The 16,853-nt window shown below is 51.8% G+C and overlaps 6 protein-coding genes across 6 annotated transcripts; 2 read left to right on the plus strand and 4 right to left on the minus strand.

Moving 5' to 3' along the window:
* Positions 1–230: 230 nt before the first annotated feature.
* Positions 231–2,339, minus strand: SEPMUDRAFT_70411 (uncharacterized protein). The gene has a single exon (XM_016909904.1). It carries the CDS (start codon positions 1,927–1,929, stop codon positions 592–594), a length of 1,338 nt encoding a protein of 445 aa, XP_016758998.1. The 5' UTR covers positions 1,930–2,339; the 3' UTR covers positions 231–591.
* Positions 2,340–2,603: 264 nt separating this feature from the next.
* On the plus strand, positions 2,604–4,394 carry SEPMUDRAFT_150834 (P-loop containing nucleoside triphosphate hydrolase protein). The gene is made up of 3 exons (XM_016906427.1): positions 2,604–3,071; positions 3,154–4,104; positions 4,181–4,394. Exons 1-2 carry the CDS (start codon positions 2,868–2,870, stop codon positions 3,841–3,843), a joined length of 894 nt encoding a protein of 297 aa, XP_016758999.1. The 5' UTR covers positions 2,604–2,867; the 3' UTR covers positions 3,844–4,104; positions 4,181–4,394.
* Positions 4,395–4,426: 32 nt separating this feature from the next.
* Positions 4,427–5,583, minus strand: SEPMUDRAFT_110126 (uncharacterized protein; the record flags this gene model as incomplete). The annotated part of the gene is made up of 4 exons (XM_016900828.1): positions 4,427–4,618; positions 4,912–4,977; positions 5,103–5,312; positions 5,488–5,583. 4 exons carry the CDS (start codon positions 5,581–5,583, stop codon positions 4,427–4,429), a joined length of 564 nt encoding a protein of 187 aa, XP_016759000.1.
* Positions 5,584–9,888: 4,305 nt separating this feature from the next.
* SEPMUDRAFT_13714 (ankyrin) lies at positions 9,889–10,594 on the minus strand (the record flags this gene model as incomplete). Its single annotated transcript, XM_016902828.1, has 2 exons — positions 9,889–10,354; positions 10,407–10,594. Coding segments are annotated over 2 exons (654 nt in total), but the record flags the coding sequence as incomplete, so codon positions are not given.
* A 1,535-nt stretch (positions 10,595–12,129) lies between these two features.
* Positions 12,130–12,912, plus strand: SEPMUDRAFT_143489 (kinase-like protein; the record flags this gene model as incomplete). Its single annotated transcript, XM_016903046.1, has 1 exon — positions 12,130–12,912. The coding sequence occupies one exon, from the start codon at positions 12,130–12,132 to the stop codon at positions 12,910–12,912; it is 783 nt and encodes a 260-aa protein (XP_016759002.1).
* Positions 12,913–13,525: 613 nt separating this feature from the next.
* Positions 13,526–14,414, minus strand: SEPMUDRAFT_48877 (uncharacterized protein; the record flags this gene model as incomplete). The annotated part of the gene is made up of 2 exons (XM_016909085.1): positions 13,526–14,109; positions 14,177–14,414. 2 exons carry the CDS (start codon positions 14,412–14,414, stop codon positions 13,526–13,528), a joined length of 822 nt encoding a protein of 273 aa, XP_016759003.1.
* Between the last annotated feature and the right edge of the window lie 2,439 nt (positions 14,415–16,853).

A 16,853-nucleotide genomic window follows, 5' to 3' on the forward strand; every position in this document is an offset into this window, starting at 1 on the left:
TCTTCCCACTTCCGCTCTACCTAAGGTAATACGATATCGGAGAATGATACTCCAGTAGCAGCTTGAGGTGTATTGTATATACAATACGTGCAGGGTACCGTATAACAACATCCTCAAAGCACCCACGAGATGTCCGACATGTCATCTAGCGTCTATCGATTTGAATTGATTTGGATAGAATCGGGCATATTCGAGGATTTGCAAGAAAGAAGTTGTAAAGGGAAGGTAATGTAAATGTAAACTAAGGTAATTCTTCTTTCTCATTTCGTTGATCGATTTGGTCATGCAGGCAAAGCGTGAGTATAAAACATTATTTGGGCCCCCCCTTCCCCTTTCGCCATACAGAACAGCATGGACAAATAATTGCAATGCTCTTCATCGAGAAAAGGTACAGAGAGAGAGTTAGCAGCAGGGTGAGCGTGCAAGACACGTGTGCACAGGAAGCTCATGTCTCGGCTCCCACAGTCCCGGACTCAGACTGCTGCTGTTTCTCCCTATGCTCGAGAAACTTCTCCGATGCACGTGTCACAGTCACACGCTCCTCTCAAAGAGCGGGTAGTAGAGAGCTCCAAGGACAATAGCACGACTCGCTCATGTCTCAACTCTCGCGGCCTCGGCATCGGCCTGCTGCTGCTTCTCCATATCCTCGACAAACTTCTCCCAGATGGCAATGTTGCCACTGAAGAAGTGAATATGGGCATCGGCCAGTCCACCAAGTTGCTCTCGGAACTCCACCGCTTTGATCCTCTCAAAATCGCCCACCTCCTTGACCACCTCAATATCAAAGGCTTCTGATGTCTTTCTGGCTGCTTCGACCTCAGTCGTCAACCTGGAAATCTCAATCTCCAGTTTCCGTAATCTTGCCCGTCTCGACTGTTCGTGATCAATGCCTCGCACATCCTCAATCTTTTGGCGGAGGAAACCACCCGCTCCTGTTGAGCCATTGCTCGCAAGGGTGTCTCGCTCTTGCGCAGCCTTGGTGAGGTAGTCTGTCAGAGCTTCAAAGTCAAGCTGCTTCTGCTCTCGTGTCTTGAGCAGAGCCTTGAGAGACAACCCGTAGGCTTCCATATCTTTGAGAGAGCCTAGATAGTCTTGATCCGTGGTGTCCTTCAGTCCTTGCCAGCCCTCGCTTGTGCTGTTGACAGAGGCAGCGAACTTGGTCAGCTCGTCATTCACGCCAGGCTCCAGCGCGGCAAGCTTTTGGAACTGCTCTGCAAGATCGCGGTAGTCATTTTCCAGATCACCTTCTCTCTTGGCCACTCTCGCAACCGTCTTGCTGACAGTTCCGAGATCATCGTCCAGCTTGGACGCTCGATCGCTGACATCGGAGAACTTCTTGTCCGTTTTGTGCGGTTTGGTGAAAGCGTTGAGGAAGCCATCGGTCCAGCTTTCGAGTACGCCTCCACCACCTCCATCACTTCCACTCATGCCACGGTTCGGTCTGCTCTTCATGGTCGCATTCCAATCGCTCGACTCCAGAAACAGGGTGAGAAGTGTCGCTCGCCGCAACACCGGATGCAGTGTGAGACGCTTCAAGAACCGATTGAGGGAGTAAGCTCTCCTTGATGTGAAGTCGGGGCCAAAGCGATCCCCTCGCACATATGACATGTTATGCTTGTCGGGAAGAGGCGGCACGGCGCATTGTGGATACTCCTTCGCCAGCGTCCGGTATAGGAAGACAAAGTCGGTGAATCGTCGCCGCACGCTCGTGTGCGAGTTCTGATATGACTTGAAGTCCGTGTCGGTAGTCACGAGATAGGAGACATACACCGTCTGTGTGCCCTCGCCCTCCTTCTGTGGGCTGCTCACAGTGCACTCGAGTCGACCTCGAGCTCCTGGGCCAGCCAAGTCTACCGAATCCGCATGCTCGCCAGCCTGCTGCCACTCTGGGCTATCGTAGTCATTGCTGCCACGTCCAGCGCCGTCCATCCTGCCAGTGCGTAGGCGTGCAGCAAATCGAGGAGTAAAGCTCGTCTGTGCTTGCCGTGGATCTCTCCCCAGTCGCCGCGATCTCGAGCTACGCCCTCCTACCACACGGTTCTCTGAGTCGTGACCCTCGTAGTGCGACTCTGGCACCTGCTCGCCGTCAATGTGCTCAAATCCTTCGTCGTCGCCGTCGTCGTTATCTGGCGCGGCCGCGGGGGTCGAAGACAGATTGACGTCGATGACGGAGCTGTGTGCAGACGACGCGGGTGACGCGTAGGGATGGATTGTGGTGGGCAGATTGGGGAAGATCAGAGCTGGAGGGTCATCGTGGGTGTCAGACTCTGCGTCGTCGTGGTCGTCGTGGTCGTCGTGATCTTCGTAGTCGTGGTCGTCGCTGGTATGGTTGTTTCGAGAGCAACGAGGGATGTCGTCCCAGACCTGGTGCAGGTTGTCACTTCCGGTTGGATGGCTGCTCTCGGTTGCGTCAGTCGTAGCGGTAGCGCGACCATGTGCGGCCTGTGCAGCCCTGGCACTACTGGCACTGGCACTGGCGCCGGCAACGTGGGACCGTGGTCCGGACGGCGGCGACGGCGGCGGCGGCTCGTCCTTCACGTGAGGCTGTGGCTGAGGCTGCTGCGACTCCATGATTTCCACTTGGCAAACGTGTTGTTGTGGTTGTTGTTTTCTTCTTCCTGTGTTGCGGTTGTCGCGTGCTGGTGAAGGAGGAGGAAAAACCGCTTGATCGATCAATCGATCCCGCCGGCCGTTCCCTCGTCAGTTCACTCGTCAAAATATTGCTTGCCCTTCTTCATCGCGGTGCTGGCAACGGTCAAACGAAGCAAGCTGCGTCATCCGCAGCCACGCTTGCTACAAACATCTCCATTGATCTAATTGTCAACTCAGTCCCCCTATACCAACAGGAGCAACGGAGAGGATCCACCATGGCGGAGCCTGCAGCGTGGGAAGGCTTCTTAACGTGGATGTTCTCTCCCAACTGGTCGACCATCATCCTCTCCGTCATCGTCGCCTTCACCCTCCCCGTACTGATCCATGCTTACCTCTACAAGAAGGCTGTTGCAAAGGAGCTCCCAAGCTTTCTCCTCCTAGGCTCCAGTGGAGCAGGCAAGACAAGTCTTCTCACCTTGGTACAATACAATCTCTCTTTGCCGTCACTCAAACCGCGTGGTCAGCGAGCAGTGGGAGGTAACTAACCAGAAGGATTCCCAGTTCTCAACCGGCTCCGTCAAACCCACCTACACCTCCCAATCGCCCTCAACAGCCCTGGTCCGACTGCCCGATCAAATCCGCACTCACGAAGACCGCTACCGCTCCGAAAACGACAACGCTCCTCGAAACCAGCCCACTTTCAAAGTCATCGATACTCCCGGTCACGGAAAGCTTCGCCATCACGCGTACTCCACTTTGACAGCAGAAGCCACGACGGCTGCCCTCAAAGGCGTGATATTCGTGCTTGACAGTGCAGCCGCTGCGGGAGGCTTGATCGACGCTGCGGAGTATCTTCACGATGTCCTCCTCGCTCTGCAGAAGAGACATACGCAGAGCAGGACGAGTAAAGGTCCAGTCGCTATACCTGTGCTTGTCGCGGCAAACAAGCAGGATATATTCTCTGCGGCTCCCACGAGTCTCTTGAGAATGAAGTTGGAGGAGGAAATTGGGAAGATACGGGACACGAAGAGTAGAGGAATCACTGGTGTGGGAGGTGATGTGTCGGGAGATGATCCGGGAGGAGATGACGAAGATAACTGGTTGGGAGCTTATGGAAGTACGGAATTCAAATTTGCGCAAATGGAGGAATATGGCGTGGATGTGAAGGTCATTGGGGGGAATGTCAAGGATGGGGAGACGGGAAAGGGACATGTGGATGGGTGGTGGGTGTGGATTGGAGAGAACCTGTGAAGGGCGGAAGTTGTTGTCATTTGCACCAGAACACCAGCATTCAACGACGAGGATCTTGATATTCTTGTCTCTTCGACATCGGGTGATGGCAGAAGGATGAATGCCCCCCAGCACCCAGTTGCACGCAACGTGGACGATGCGATGCGACGCGTCGCGCAGTCGCATATCGCATATCGCATTCGCGGCTTTGCACAAAAGTTCTGATGACCTCACGATCTCATGGTCTCTAGAAAGTTACCTTTATTCGGAATGCCACAACAAGTAGGTCTTAAAGTCTTGAGAGCTGCGATAGGTGGTAGCTCAATGGATGAGAGGCTTGCTGATGAGCTCACCGCAGAGTTTCACGTGATCACGAAGAACTGATCGGTCGGTCACTCTTCTGAAAACGGGATACAACACACAAGGCTACACCCATCATGTGGATTGTAGAGAAGGGAGAAGAGGCAGAAGACAAGGATGGATTTACTTCTTCTAGACACGACGCGCTCTACCCACCCCGGAGGCCTTTTGCTTGATTGACAGACAGACAGTATGCTGTACCACTCTTTCTCCCTCTACACCGGCAGCTTGATAGAAGACCTCGTCAAGAGTGCCCATCATCATCATCATCATCGTCATCTTCTTCTTCTCGAAGGACCACTCCCTCCCTCCCTCCCTCTCTCTTTATTTTCTCCATCAACTCTTCCACGCAGCCCGGCGAGAGAACCTTCCTAGCTCTAGGGATGAGGGGAATTATTTGTAATAGTAACAATTTGGAGAGAACGATTTTTCGCCGCTGTCCCCGTCATTAGCAAGTGCTACCTTATTTGTGGAAAAAGAAAATCGAGGACCTCGAAAAACACCCCCGACGAACGAAACGAATCGAGACGAAGACGACATTTACATGTTAGGTAGTAGGTCAGGTAGGGTATACTGTACTTACTTGTCACCGGTGATTTCTCTTCCATAACAAACGTATTTTGGTCTTCCGGCACACTTTTTTTTGGTTTTTGCATCAGATTAGTATGATGATTATGATGATGATGATGATGATGATGATAGGTACCTAGGTAAGAAAGAGATACATACCGGTGAGTGCTGGCAGGTCCGTTGAGTCAAGCCCGCTTGCCAAGAATCACACTTCGTATTACCGTACTGTGCAAAAACAGAGGAAAGAAATAGGAAATTCGAGGTTAGTGAATGTACCAGGTAGAACTGATTGGTGCAATGATAGCGACTTTTTTTCCTTTTCTTTTTTGTTCCTTTTTTGGGGTACATACTGTCTTGAGATGGTAGGGGTCAGGTAACGTGCAAAAGAGTGCTGCAGAGGTATTGCCGGTAAGAGATAGCAATAGTAGTGCGGTTGCTGCGGAGAAGAAGGTTGTGGAATGCATGATGGTAGTAATGTGGAAATGTCGAATGTGGAAAGGTTGAATGTCGGCGGGTCCTAGGAGGATGAAGAAGAGGAAGAGCAGGCGCACATAGTACAGCTATATATACCTGAGGTATTCTGCTACGGGCATATCATTACCACAACCTTGGGAGAGGAGAAGAGTGGTGGTACCCTTATCAGAGTTGTCAAAGTTGTCAAGCCTACCTAGGAGGCACCTCCTAGTAGGCTCCAACTTTAATTGCCAACACTTTGGTCAAAGTTGACTGCCTTACCCTTGACTTTGATTGGGGACCACCGAGAAGGAGAAAGAGAAGGAGAAGGAGAAGGAGGAAGAGGAGGATGAGACAGAGAGAAGAGACGAGAGACATACGTACGCGCGCACGCGCGCGCACAGGTATATAGAAAATTGGCCGACACCGTGCTACCAACGGGCAGGCCGGTAGGATATATTTAAACTCCTAGGAGGTAATGTAGGTATCGAAAGCGGAGGCTAAACGGAGGGAGACGGCGAAGCCTCGAAGGAGACTTAGATACGTTGTTTTTAGGAGGGTAGGGTTATAGCGGAAGGGTACGTAATTATTTGATAACTCAGAATAGGGTCTGCCTATAGCCCTGGCGGAGTAGTTCGGAAGAAGTTACTACACTCGGTACAGCATCGCGAACTATACAGGCTTCGTTCCGAAATCGTACTGATCTTAGTCGTCGGCTATTGTCAGCGGTGACTACATGTACCTAAGAACGATCTGCCGTCACGAACAATCCCACTTCCTCCATCTTCTCCTCATGTCCCTGGTCCATACCGCGGGCGAATCTCTATCGCAGACACGTTGACTGTAGCTATTCGGTCGGCGTGTAAGCGCTTTGTCGCTCGAGTTTCGGAGCCCCCTGGCTCTAACGGAATGCCTACGACTGTACGATCCTACCCGACCCAGCACTAACACCAACACCAACTCCAACTCCAATATCAATAAAACCCCGTTTCCTGAAGTGACAGACTTTTCGGACACGTCTGTTTCGTTTTCCTAGGCCCCTGGATCTGACTGATTACACTCGATCGGACTACTCTACCTCGCCGAACAGGACCAACACCAACACATTCCAGGACCCTAACCCTTCTTCCTGGGCTTCTTGGTAGGCTTCTTGGTAGGCTTCTTGGTAGGCTTCTCCATTTAGGCATCTCCTCTATCTCCATCTCCATCTCCATCTCCATCTCCATCTCCATCTCCATCTCCCCCTCCTCTACCTCCTCCTCTTCCTCCTTGTCCTCCTCCTTGTCCTCTTCCTCCCCCTCCTTGTCCTCTTCCTCCTCCTCCTCCTCCTCGTCCTCCTTGTCCTTGTCCTTGAGCTTCTCTTCTTTTTATCCTTCTCTTCTGATTTTTAGGCAAGGTAGCCCGTAGGGCCGTAGGGACAGATCGGCAGGTAGGCAGGTAGGCAGGCAGGCAGGCAGGTAGGTAGGTAGGCAGGCAGGCAGGCAGGCAGGCAGGTCGGTAGGTCGGATTTAGCTCATCGCGCTAGCGGGCTCTACCGCTGACGTTCGCGCCAATTAGCGTATATATTACGCTCCGATCGATTTTGTATCCTCTACACAGATTGATTAGCACTCTACTCCCCCCTACACCTGACCTACGCTGCGCTTCGGAACCTGAGGTTTGGAGGTCGTTCCGTTACCCGTAGGGCAATTGTATGCGGCGGGAGCAAAAATTCTAAATGGCAGGAGGCCATGCTTACATTCCTTCGCTTGGTACTGCCTACCTAGGTACTGTTAGAAGAACTGAGGTAAGACAAGGTCCTAGGCAATCAAGAGATAGAGATGGATACAGCGCGATGGATACGGCGCGATAGACACCGCGCGATAGACACTGCGATGGATATAGCGCAATAGACACGGCGATAGACATAGGAGGTAGCGATAGACATAGCGATAGACACGACGATGGATACAGCGTGAACTTGACCTCCCGCCATTTAGCTCCCGCCGCATACGACTGCCCGTTCCGCTCCCGCCGCATATAACTGCCCGTTCCGTATTAATCAATAGCTACTCCGGAATCGCGAACAAGAATAGAGCTGATTAGCTTTTTCATCTAAGCCCTATAGTTCTGCGGAGTAGGCAGGGTACCTTACGCTTATATAATGGCTGGTTGTCACCGACCGCTCCGCGCTATACCTAGCAGGTCCAGCCGAATTGGCGAATGAATTCGCTCATTCGTCCAGACTATGCGATGGAGGACGATGGCGATCCATCCGTGACACCAGAGCTTTTAGCAATACTTAAATGTTCATACGCCACACGCTTTCTAAGGTACAGGTAGGTACTCAAGACACCAAATCCCCCATTCGAAACTAGCTACTCCAGAAATCTTAGGTAAGACTCTCCACATAGCGGGGAGTAGATCGCCGCTAACCCCACAGCTAGGATCATCCTCGGAAGAAAAAATGAAGATCATTGCGCCTACATCGCTGCTAGCTGTTCTGCTCTTGGTCGCGGATGGAGTTTTGGGAAAATGCAGAATTCTCTGCAAATGTTGCGACACATCTCTTGTAAGAGGATACATTATCACTATGTCATTGCATATAGCTTACAGGTTTACTTAGGGTAACTCAGCGTTCTATGGCTGGCAACACACGCATCCGAAATTCCCAGGCGCCTGCAAATGTCTGAACACCGCTTTGGGTTGCAGTAACGTCGGTGGGGATGGACAGTGCAGCGAATAGGGCTGCGACTGCGATTCTGCCTCCTACATCGCGAGGGTACGACTTTCTTACGAAACGATTGGCACACTTTGCGTCTATTGTGCAGAGGAGATAGGGATGGGTATGGTGATGGACTGATGGTAATGGGGGGTTTTCCAATATCCCGCACGTAGTTTTTTCCCAAGTGGTTTTCCTACGTGCCTCGCGCGAATGCGGGGATTTACTCTTCTTCTTCTTCTTCTTCTTCTTCTTCTTCTTCTTCTTCTTCTTTTCTTTTCCCCTAGCCCCTCCCTCCTCCACTCCCCCTTGCACCTGACCTACGCTGCGCTTCAGAAGGTTTGGAGGTCCTTCCGTACCAATCAATCTATGGAATAAGGGCTAGAAATCCCAGAGAGCGCACTCTCTAATGGATTAGCGCGATCTCTGGCGGTGGGGCGCGCTAAATCCAATAGACCCAAAGCGTTACCACCTCAAAAAAAAGCCCGCCGCAGGCATACCTGCCTTCCTACCTGCCTGAGGTACTTACCTACCTGCCTGCCTGCCTGCCTGCCTACCTGCCTACCTGCCTACCTATCTGTCCCTACGGGCCACCTTGTCTAAAATTCAGAAAAGAAGAGCAAAGACATGAGCAAAGAGAAGAGCAAAGAGAAGAGCAGGACAAGAGCAGGACGAGGAGGAGATGGAGATGGAGATGAAGACATACGCATACATGCGCGCGCGAAGATTGAGATTAGTACACATTCCGTACCACCAACGGGCAGGCCCGTAGGACATATTACTTTGATAGGAGGCGGGGAAAGCGATGGCCCTTGTTGAGAGATACTGCTCCTTTAGCCAGTCGATCAGCCGCTTCGTTTCCTGCTTCGCCACTACCTCCTATGGCCTGGTATCCATTGCAGGCGGACTTTGGCCCCTCGAGCACGGAGTGCCTTCACCCTGCGTAGCACTTCGAGAACGATCATAAGCCCGGACCTGGGCTTGTTTCCTGCCATCGCCATGATCGCAGATTGGCTGCCGCTAAGCACTATAATCGGCTTCTGTTCGCTGTTGTCGTCTAGTACCTAGATTCACAAAATTATTCTCCTCGATCATCTTCATCTCTTGCGAGATCGCAATAATTTCGGCGCCGTGGACATGCCATTCGGATGCTGATCCGATTCCAATTTGGTATGTTAATTGTGTCTCTGCGGAGCCGTCTATTTGTATCAGGACTGCTGCGCCTAGAGCCGCGCCTTTGGCTGAAGCATCGGTATAGACCAACAGTCCGCCTCCGTGCCGCGCGCTTGCTACCTCCTCCAGGGCGCGCTCTTTGTTCGTAGGGATGCTGACGTCGGGAATCCTCTATTATCCCACGGGGCAGTCAGGCTTGGGTCGATGGTTTCCAACGATTCGAGCTCTTGGTGGTCCATTGTCTTGAACGTCCCCACCAGGCCCATTTGCGCCCGGGATTGGCGACAGAGGAGTTCATATACCTGTTCCTGATGATTACCTGCTACTATCGTAAATTCCGGCGATTGTGGTGCTCGATAGTTCTGTGGGCCAACAACATTTGGTGCAGGAGACGCGCATGTGCGAGGTTGTATTTGTATTTACTCAATATCAGAATCACAGCCTGGTCTGGGGCACTTTTGTGGCCCTGTTATAACAATAGGTAGGTGAGGCTGGCGTGGAAGAACCCATGCTGGTGAGATTCGTAAGAACCAGTCCGTCGGAATTGGGAGAGTGATCTGTAATGGATAGATCCACGCCATAGAGGGCGCAACAACGGCACGGTGCCGTGGTGAACTTCGTTCGCATGCTGGATTACTAGCTGTCCTGTCGTGCGCCAGACTAAAGTATACTATAAACCTATTGCACTCTGTACCGACGAAGTGCCAATTGGCGTGTCTGAGTGTTCGGAAGGCTTTGCTGGTTCACAAGCAGCCCTTAGAATGTAGGCGCCGCTAAGCTAATGCCACACGTCGTCGAGCAGCTTGCTGTCGTAAATACTGCGCTGTACCATAATGGCCATAATGTTCAGCCAGTTCAACGGCAAGATCGCCACACGAGTCCTTGATGTCCAGCCGTGCCCCGTAGCTTATTAGCACTCGAAGAACATCATCGCGACCTGCGGCAGCAGCATCGTGGAGAGCAGTGCCCGATCCGAAGGTCTCCTGCATTCGGTAGATACCTGGCCGGTTATAGAACTGTACCGCGTTTACTGGAGCGCCTTTTTGAATCAGGTACTCTAAGATAGCGCTATTATCTCGTTCTCGCGAGACCGCTGCGTGAAGCAAATAGCCTTGCTGAACATCGCCACCATGAGCAAACAGCATCTCGATAATAGAGAGGTCTGCGTCTCGAATGGCGAAAGTTAACGGAGTTAAGCCTAACATGCAGCTAGCATTTGGATCAGCACCGTGGGCTAAGAACCAGGCAGTAAGACCGACGTCCTTGACGGCATATCTAGCAATTCCCCGTGAGCAATACATCCGATAAATCGCTAGGGTGTCCTCACGCAAGTGCTGGAGGTTCGCTCCATCCAAGCGCTTTGTTGGTATCCCATGCTTTTTCGAACAACAACTGCAGTATTGCTGTATCCTTTATCAGAATGGCTTTGCGAACCACGGAAGTTGAAGGTTCAACAGCTGCAGACAGCAGATATACTACAACATCCTGATAGCCCTGTTCTACCGCCCACAAAAGGGCCCGCCCATAAGGATTGTCGCGTCGCCTCTCTGGAAGGCGGTGGAGCTCTGCAAGTGTTTCCTTTACAGCATCGAGGCTCCCTTTGTATGACGCATTTTCGAGGCGATAGATGATGGGCAAATCGTGCAGAGGAGATTTGTCGTCGTAGGATACATCTGTTCCGAACGTCGCGTCCAAGTAGGAGATTATGTCGATGTCATCGAACGACGGCGGCGGCAACATAGCCAATGTTGCCTCCATGACCGGATCATCAGATGCCGACATTGCCTTGCTCGAGAGATGGAAAGATGCAGGCTGGGGAAGGCAAAGGGAAGGTGTGTGTGTGGAGCAAAGGTTGAATGTTGAAGGTGGAAAGGTGGTGTAGGCCCGAGTCACCAGGTGGGAAGGTGGGGAGGTCAAGCTGCCTCTGTCAGGTACATGGCAACAGAACAGCTCAATTCATGCACCGCAATAGCCATTCTCTCCAACATGCAGGCCCTTATACACTCAATTACCCAGCACTATGACATGGCAAAGGGGCAAGGACTTTTCCCGCAATCTGCTACTAGCATTGTCCAGGGCAAGAACTCTGGAGCGTCGCTTGATATCTCGGCTCGAGTTGGGAATATGCTGATGTTCGTAATGTCAGCTTTGTCGTTGTCGTGGCGCCCTCCTGGCTTGACTATGTCGCGGGGGTATGTCCACCGGACGACCCAGATTATGTCCTCGTCGGTTTCAGGTTCGTTGGAAAGCAGTTCTGAGGCTCGAGCAACCCTACCGCGAAGCTCCCCGATGCGTCCGATAATCAGATCAGATATGGCTGAGGATCCTTCTTGCGACGTTAATTGTGCTGCCATTTCTAGTGAAGACAGTAACCGTCCCTGCTGTATGTTCAATCTGACCCGAGATATGCGATGGAGAAGCTCAGAAAGAGCGGCAGTAAGGAACTCTTGTGAATTTCTGGGATCCACGTTCCCTTACTCTACGGCGAAGGGGAGAAAGCACTCCGAGGACTGCAACTCGAGATCCTCCAGAAATATCCGGATGACTCAGTACTTTCGTGGCATTCAAGCGATCAGCTTTGCCATCCACGGTATGTCTTGGCTAGGTCTCCGGACGAGTTCGAGGACTGCTCTGACATGGAACCATTATCTCCGCTTCAACATGATACACCAATGTTCCATCCTCCTCAAGTGACGAGTTGGGGGATCGCGCTCCGTACAAATGCTTTGCAAACTGTGGCCGAATCACGGAGAGAAATTCATCACCATTGGCGGCCAGGACCATCGTTTCCTGTGGGCTCTCCGAATGACAGTCGCCTGGAGAGGTAACTTCGAAGACCTGCCCAGTGTGCTGCTTTTGGTGCAAAGCCGTCCAGCGCGGTATAGCTACCGCTGGGAGCGTGTAATTGAGCGGATGTGTAGCAGAGACTGTGCGATGTAAAGCAACAGACTAGTCCGTATGTGGATTAGCGTAGAGCGGCAGGACATCCAGGGGGGCTTTCCGCTCTAGAATGCGACATCCACACCCGCTTGCAGACTCAAGCAACATCTATGGACAACGAAATCCGGTATCCCAAGGGCTTCTCTCTAGAAGACATCCTAGCCTGGGGTAGCTTCGGGCTAGTATGTCTCGATTCGTCCTCCTCGACAGTCGTCAAATCCGCACACGACGAACAGACACAACCATTCATTGATGCCGAGAAGCGTGTGTACGAACGATTCGACGAATGCGGTGGCCACCCGGGGTTATTAAAATACTTTGGAGTTCACGACAACTCCATCCGGCTTGAGTATGCGCCCAAGCACGACTTACGGTCCTACCTCCAGCAAAACGGCAAAGCAATTCCATCTCGTCAGCGCCATCAATGGGCTTTGCAAATCGCAGAAACCCTCGTATTCATACATCAAGCAGGCGTCATTCACGGAGATTTGACATGCAGTAACATTCTCCTCGACAAAGAACTCAATGCCAAAATCGCCGATTTCTCCGGCTCTTCAGTAGACATATCGTCTTCGCCTCTCCTCGTCCATGTCACAGCGAGCCATGCACACCCCGTATACACAGGATCAGCGAAAGGCGACTTATTTGCGCTCGGCTCGCTCCTGTTTGAGATTATGACGGGAAAATCGCCTTATGATACTCTTACCGATGAGGAAATTGAAGAGAGATATTCCAGAGGAGAATTTCCAAAGACAGACGACTCTCTGGGTTTGATCGGTGAGGTTATTAGAGGATGTTGGAAGGGGATGTATGATAGTGGTAGTATGCTTGTTGAATATCTGACAGGCATGCGAGTCCTTGCCTTTCTACTTAAGTTGAATATAGGTTGCTAATGTTGTTATTAGGTGCTAACTCTGCTACGCGTCCGTTCTTCTAGACTCTAATGTAAGAAGGTATTTTATTACTGCTTAATAGGGCAATAGTGTAGTTGTGTAGTTCAAAACATATACCTACCTACCTAGGTATAGGAATGCGTTTCAGCGTCGCGTAGGTAAGGTACGGTACCTACCTATAGTATCTGCTTGAGCGTAACCGTACTCGTAACATGGTTTTTGTACAGTTCGGTTGCAGCGGCTGGTACGTACAGGACGGGGACCTCATTATATCCAAATCTGCCTTGCTCGGCTGTTTTAAAACCTAAGGTATATAAGGTAGTGTCATAATACATATATGTATACGGAAGCAGTTCAAGGTAATTTCCATAAGTTGTAGTGGCATTAATAGCAGCGAAAAGGCCTTTTTTTCATCAGCGTAGGTCTCTGTCTGCTCTTCTATGCTTGCCTTTCCCATGCCTTGGCCCTTGCTGTGTCATGCCCTGCTGCTTTGCAATCCCATCCCATCATCATCAATACTTGAAAAGCATTCATTATTCAGCGCTGTTTTCAATTCCAAAACACCAACGCTGCATCACCACCCAACAGAGATCAGTAGAAGGAGTGCGGCCTTCTAAGCATAATCGGGCGCGGGCCCACCAGGAACAGCCTGTTGTCCCGGTCCGGACGACGAGCCATGATGTCTATTCCCATCTCTCATGACATCCAACGTCTTGGGAAAGTAGGGTTCGACGCCCCAGTTGCGCAAATATGCTCCCGTCTTCTCGATTCTCTTGATTTCCCTCTGCACGCCCCAACTATCGGCTTCCTCGCGGAATCTTCCATTCACCACATCCACCATGGCCTCGTCTAACCTGCCGTAAAAGCTCTTTCGCTCCATGATGTCATCTTCGTCGCCGTTCTCTAAACCGCCATGTGAGTTCAGATTTCCGCCCAGTTTGAGGAGGAGGTCGAAGGCGTAGCGCGGGCCAGAGGGGAGGGCTGAGAGGCGGGAGATGTCGGGGAGGAACTTCAGCATGCAAGCAGAGAAGGATGGAGTGGGGAGGGAGTCGTTGAGGTCGTCTTGTAGACGGTGGAGGTCAAAGTTCACAATGGTGATTTTTCGGTCTAGCTGCGCATTGAGTGTTGCGGCGGCGTGCGTGGGGGATGAAGCGTGCGAGGCGCTGTCCATGATTTGGGCAATGGATGGGGGAACATCTAGAGGGATCATTTGGTCAGCATGTCGGGTTCTTCGCGCGCAATGAGGAAACAAAGGACAACGGACCTGGTCGTAAGCCTCTCTTGTCAATCCAAGCGTGGACTTCACTCTGCTGTCTCTCCAGACTTGCAATGTAGGCTCTCAGATCGGCAATCTCATGCTCTAAGCCCTCGATCTTGTCGGAGAAGGGCCGCACAGCTTGATTGAAAGCCTCAATGAGCAAGTTGGGCGAGGCTTCCGCCTTTGCTGATGAGCCGGGCAGGGCACCAGCGTCGTACCCATTACTTCCACCACCGCCACTCATATTGGCGCCCGGCCTGGTTCGATCTGGCATGTCCTGACTCTGACGATAGCCTGCATTTCCACTGTATGCCGAGGGCAGCTGATGCTGCTGGGCCGCAACTTCTGTGGGACGATCGCGTCTGGTGTACATGTTCTCTCCTCGTGTGTCGTGTCCTATGCGGGGGCCTTTGTCGCTGTGTGCACTGACGGGCACACCGTCGTGTTCGTACTCGTCAGCGCCGACAGTGCGGTCGCGTGGTGGCTCGGAGTGGGCGTATTGGTCGTCGTACTGGGCGCTGTTGGTCTTACTATCGTGGCGCGAGTCGAAGTTGTTGTCGACGTAGGACTGCGAATTGGATCGACTGCGACTGCGAGAGAGGCGTTTGAAGAAGACCATGTTCTGCTTCTTCGGGGACGAGGGAGGGCAGCAGGCAGGGGAGAAAATGTGTTCTAAGAGGATGTTGGGTCACGGTGGATGAATGGGTGGGTGGGTTGATGCGTGGCTATGGGAAGCTTATGTTTGCAGGGAGGCTGGATTAGGCTGAAATGGTCAGTATACGAGCTACGAGCAACGTGGACACGGCGGGCAGGATCAAACAGGAGTTGAGACGGAGTTGGTGATGTCTCGCTTCTATTGGGGATTGTTGCGGGAGAGGTTGGACGATGATATGACTGGCGGGATGTGATGGAGGACGAAATGGCGGAGGGTGGGAATGATACAGTACGGTTCCACGGCGACAGGGGAGCATCGGGACCATCTCCATTTGGAGATGTCGTGTGTGTCCGTTCCGTCTACTGCAGGAACATGCATTTGAGAGGGAAACGGGTGCAAGTTGTACATTGATGTACCTCGACAACATCCCTTCTTCCCATATGCCGTCCCTTATTCTTTTCTACTTTCCCGTCAACCGTCATAATGCGGACCTGCTCGGCCTCCGATTCCCCACCAATCTTGGCGCGAAAGTCGGCAGCGAAGTAGCCATAGCTTCTGTCATTGCCGAAACCTAAAATGACATCCCAGCCTACCTTTTCGTCGCTCAGCCCAGCCATCTGCGTGCACGTCACCGAGCTGTCCTCTAAACAATGCCTTTGTCACTGAGAGATCACTGTTGGCCTCGTCATTATGCTCGCTTTTGTGGCTCCAGTGATTGGAATCGCGGACTTGTCAGCGACACCAGCAGAAACCCATCCCACTAGTGGAGGTAATCGACACCAAGGCCCGCGAGTAGGATGCGGGAAGTAAAGGAGAAATGATGTAGGAGAAATCGTCAATCGGATACATTGCTGCTACTGATGCACTGGATTCCTCCCAACAGGTCTCCTCCAAGACTCCATTGAGCTGCATGCAATACAAGAGAGAAATATGAGGAATACTCCAACACTTGTTCCCAGAGTAGATTAGATCAAAACACCATCGATCCTATCAAATACGAGAGGATAAAGCCAGACCGAACGTAGGTAGGTAGATACTTATCGACGCGAGGCAACATACATAGTACCGGTACCTACCTTCGGCTGTTGTCGCCAGCCGTGTCTTATCTTCGTTTCGTAAGATCATATATCGTGCAACTTGGGTGAATCGAGTCGGAAAGACGAACTTTTCAACGCGGAAGTACTTCTTAATACGGATGCGGAGAGTCGATATACGGGCGTCTTTCAGAGTAAGGTACCTCTTAGTACGGCTTGGGCTGGGCTGCAATCGGGCGCTGGAATTCATGGCATGGCACGAACATGTTTTCGGCCCGGTCGGAGGAGATATGTTGCCGCCGCGTTTTTTTCTAAGAATACAAAGTGTAGTCGAGAAGTATGTACATGTAAGGTACCTCTAGGTAAGTAGCAGAGACGGAGGACGGAAGTTCTAACGACGCGTGAAGTCGTAGGAGGTAACGGGGGGATGATGTAGTGTTTAGAGGTACATACTTAATGCCAAGAACATCCGATCCGACGGTCAGGTATCTCCCTCCCTTCTCCAACCCTCACGAAACGCGACGCCGACGCGTTTCCAACATCGCCATTTGCCCACCTACCGACCTATTCCACCTTATTCTACATACCTCCTATTCTCCCATATTCTCCCTATCCCACCTCCCCCATCCATCCACCAATCCAATCCAATCCAACCCTCCCATCCCATTCCCTTCCTCTCCACCACCCAAAACCATGCTCCCCCGCCCCGCAACAAAACTCCACCTCACAATCGACGACATAACCGACTACGAGCGCAGAAAAGCCCAACGAGACGCACTCCAACAAGCGCAGCAAACACAACAACAACAAGCGCAGCAAACGCAAACGCAAGAAAAAAAATTCGTAGAAGAAGAAGAAGAAAAGGAAGAGTCAACGCGAGCGAGAGCTAAAGCGAAATTGACAAGGGAACATCAACAGAGGATTATGGGTTCGAGGACGTGAAAATTGTGAAAAGCTTTGAAAAGGAAGGGGGGGGGGGGGGGGGGGGGGGGGG

Source organism: Sphaerulina musiva (genome assembly GCF_000320565.1).
Source record: "Sphaerulina musiva SO2202 unplaced genomic scaffold SEPMUscaffold_8, whole genome shotgun sequence".
Lineage (NCBI taxonomy): Eukaryota > Fungi > Ascomycota > Dothideomycetes > Mycosphaerellales > Mycosphaerellaceae > Sphaerulina > Sphaerulina musiva.

Excerpts from the sequence above, each read along its gene's own strand:
- SEPMUDRAFT_70411 (XM_016909904.1), bottom strand. The coding sequence starts at position 1,929 with ATGGACGGCGCTGGACGTGGCAGCAATGACTACGATAGCCCAGAGTGG.
- SEPMUDRAFT_150834 (XM_016906427.1), top strand. The coding sequence starts at position 2,868 with ATGGCGGAGCCTGCAGCGTGGGAAGGCTTCTTAACGTGGATGTTCTCT. Across the intron at positions 3,072-3,153 it reads AGACAAGTCTTCTCACCTTG|TTCTCAACCGGCTCCGTCAA; the intron begins GTACAATACAAT and ends AAGGATTCCCAG.